Source organism: Nannobrachium achirus (assembly GCF_963921795.1).
Source record: "Nannobrachium achirus genome assembly, chromosome: 16".
In the NCBI taxonomy this organism is placed as follows: Eukaryota; Metazoa; Chordata; class Actinopteri; order Myctophiformes; family Myctophidae; genus Nannobrachium; species Nannobrachium achirus.
The window spans coordinates 14,386,902-14,389,207 of record NC_137823.1 but is presented as its reverse complement, the minus strand read 5'-3'; the positions used below and the strand labels follow the sequence as shown (position 1 = coordinate 14,389,207).

The 2,306-nt window shown below is 44.1% G+C and overlaps 1 protein-coding gene across 1 annotated transcript; it reads right to left on the bottom strand.

Annotated features, from left to right (window-relative positions):
- Positions 1-500: 500 nt before the first annotated feature.
- Positions 501-1,910, bottom strand: LOC308300815 (E3 ubiquitin-protein ligase TRIM35-like; the record flags this gene model as incomplete). Its single annotated transcript, XM_080744714.1, has 1 exon — positions 501-1,910. One exon carries the CDS (start codon positions 1,908-1,910, stop codon positions 501-503), a length of 1,410 nt encoding a protein of 469 aa, XP_080600840.1.
- Positions 1,911-2,306: the final 396 nt, after the last annotated feature.

Below are 2,306 nucleotides of genomic sequence, written 5' to 3'. Positions count from 1 at the left end.
TAGCCCAAGCTTGAATATCCCTTAATTGAAAGTCTGAATATCTGGTCTTTATCCTGACATGACATCACAGTTTCTGTGTAAATATCACCTGAAAAATCATACAAATGACACAAAAAGTGTTGTACATTGTCTTTATTGGGTTATGTTATACCTACAATATCGCACACTGTATGTGCGAGTGACAAAAGTATGCAAACCTCTCTGGGACAGTTATGTTGATAACATTAATAGGGTCAGGTGTTTCCAAATCACACATTTGGTTTGAAGAAAAACAATAACATGAGTCAAGTGACTCGTCAATGATCATAACGGCTTCAGCTGAAAGTACAAAGGGAGAACAGGAGTTCCAACACGTCGTATCAGGCCTGACTCCTGGGTCATATTGTGAGCTTGTACATCACTACTTTTGTGCAACACTCGCATTTGAAATCACAGAGATACAAGCTTTCTACCAGTCAGCAACGAGAGTTAAATTGGCTTTGAATTGGATAACAGACTATCTAACTTGTGTTTTCCAGAGTGACACTGATCTTCCCTGGTAACAACTTCAGAGTCATATAATTACAATCAGGATTATCTAGGTATGGAAAGAGTGTGTGAGTGAAAGTGTGTGTGAAGGTGTGTAGGTGTGTGTTGGTATCAGGGTCAGAGAAGGACAGCTGTCCTCTGTTCCAGTCCAGCTGGACTCTGATCCTCTGGGGTTTCTGCTTCACTGGGAGATCAGTTACAGTGTCAATATTATCTGCTCCTACACGCTCGTGCTCGTAGTTTGCCTTTAATACAGCCTTCCTGAACTGCAGGTTCCACTTCCTGTATTCTCTCCCCGGGGTTTCCTTCACTCCTACTTCCCACTCTCTGTTGTCTCCAATCTCAACATCCCAGCTGTGAGACCCTGAGTTAAAGCCCTCATAACCCAGAACTGCATGACCGTGAAGCCTCTCTGGATTTTGAGGACGCTCCTGGTTGCCGTGTATCACACTGGTCAGATCAGCAGACAGGATGGAGTCGAAGGCAGTGTTGGGGTCCAGAATGACAGGAGTGTAGGAGACGATGTCCTTCATCTTGTACCAGACACTGAAGGCCAGGTTGCCCAGGTGTTTGGCCTCATCTATCAGAGCTCCCGAGACTGGCTTAGGGCAGGGCGGGTTGAGCTCGATTCTTTCCATCGTGGTCTTGTATTTCTTCAGGAACAAGACGTGGTCGTCCACTCTCAGCTCGTCCTCTGCGACTCGGATTGCATCTGAGACGGTCACTATGTCTCTGTCCAGCTCCTCAATTCTCTCCTTTATCTCTTGACTCTTCTGTGTCTCTTCCTCCCTCAGAGCAGAGATCCTGGCCTCCTCTTCCTCTCGTAGGAACTGATGTAGGATCTTAAACTGTTCCTGAATCTGCTTCTCTGTGTTCTGGGCCTGAATCTTAATGTGTTTTTCTGTTCGGTCATAATTTTCACTAACGTCATAAATATCCCCAAGTTTCTCCCACAAATCATCATGGAGAAACTTCTTGTGCCACTCTGCCACTTCGTCTACGGGGGAGAATTTGTGACCGGTGTGTTTGTCTGAATCCCGACATACAAGACACACCAGCTGATAATCGTCCTTACAGAAGAGCTTGAGCTTCTCCCCATGCGTGGCACATAAGACATCTGAGCTCACGGATGAGGCATGCCAGCGTTTCTCCTCCAGGAGGTTCTCACACAGGTTCTTCACTACCAAGTTTGTAGGAGGATGGTCACTGGAGCACCTTATCTTACAAACAGGACATTCATTTGACGATCTGTCCATCCACCATTCCTGCACACAGTCTTTGCAGAAGCTGTGACTGCATGACAGCACAACAGGATGTTTAAAAATGTCATGGCACACAGGACAGGTGAGCTCCTCTTCCAGACAAGTAAAACGGGAAGCCATTGTGTCTGCAGTCACACTCCCTGGTCTGCAGTGTTTACTGAGATTTTACACCAGGAATACTAGAAGAGAAAATAAAAACAGCATTAGTAGTAATAGTAGTAAACTAGTATAGTAGTTGTAGTATAATTAAAACCACATCAGCAATAATACAAATCCAGATTTCCCTTCACGCAGTTGAAGTTTGTATTGAAGAAATGTAGACTTCAATACGACTTCAAGACTTGTTACTAACTCAATTCCCTTTTTTGTTTAAATGTCCAACAAATTCAGAAGCTTATTGTCATCCCAGTATAGTCTCTTACCTGTAATTTAGGATCCTAGTTCAATGTTTTCTCAGAAGGTCACTCTGAAGAAGAGTTCAGCCTGGAAGTTGAACTGAAATAATGCTAGTTGCTT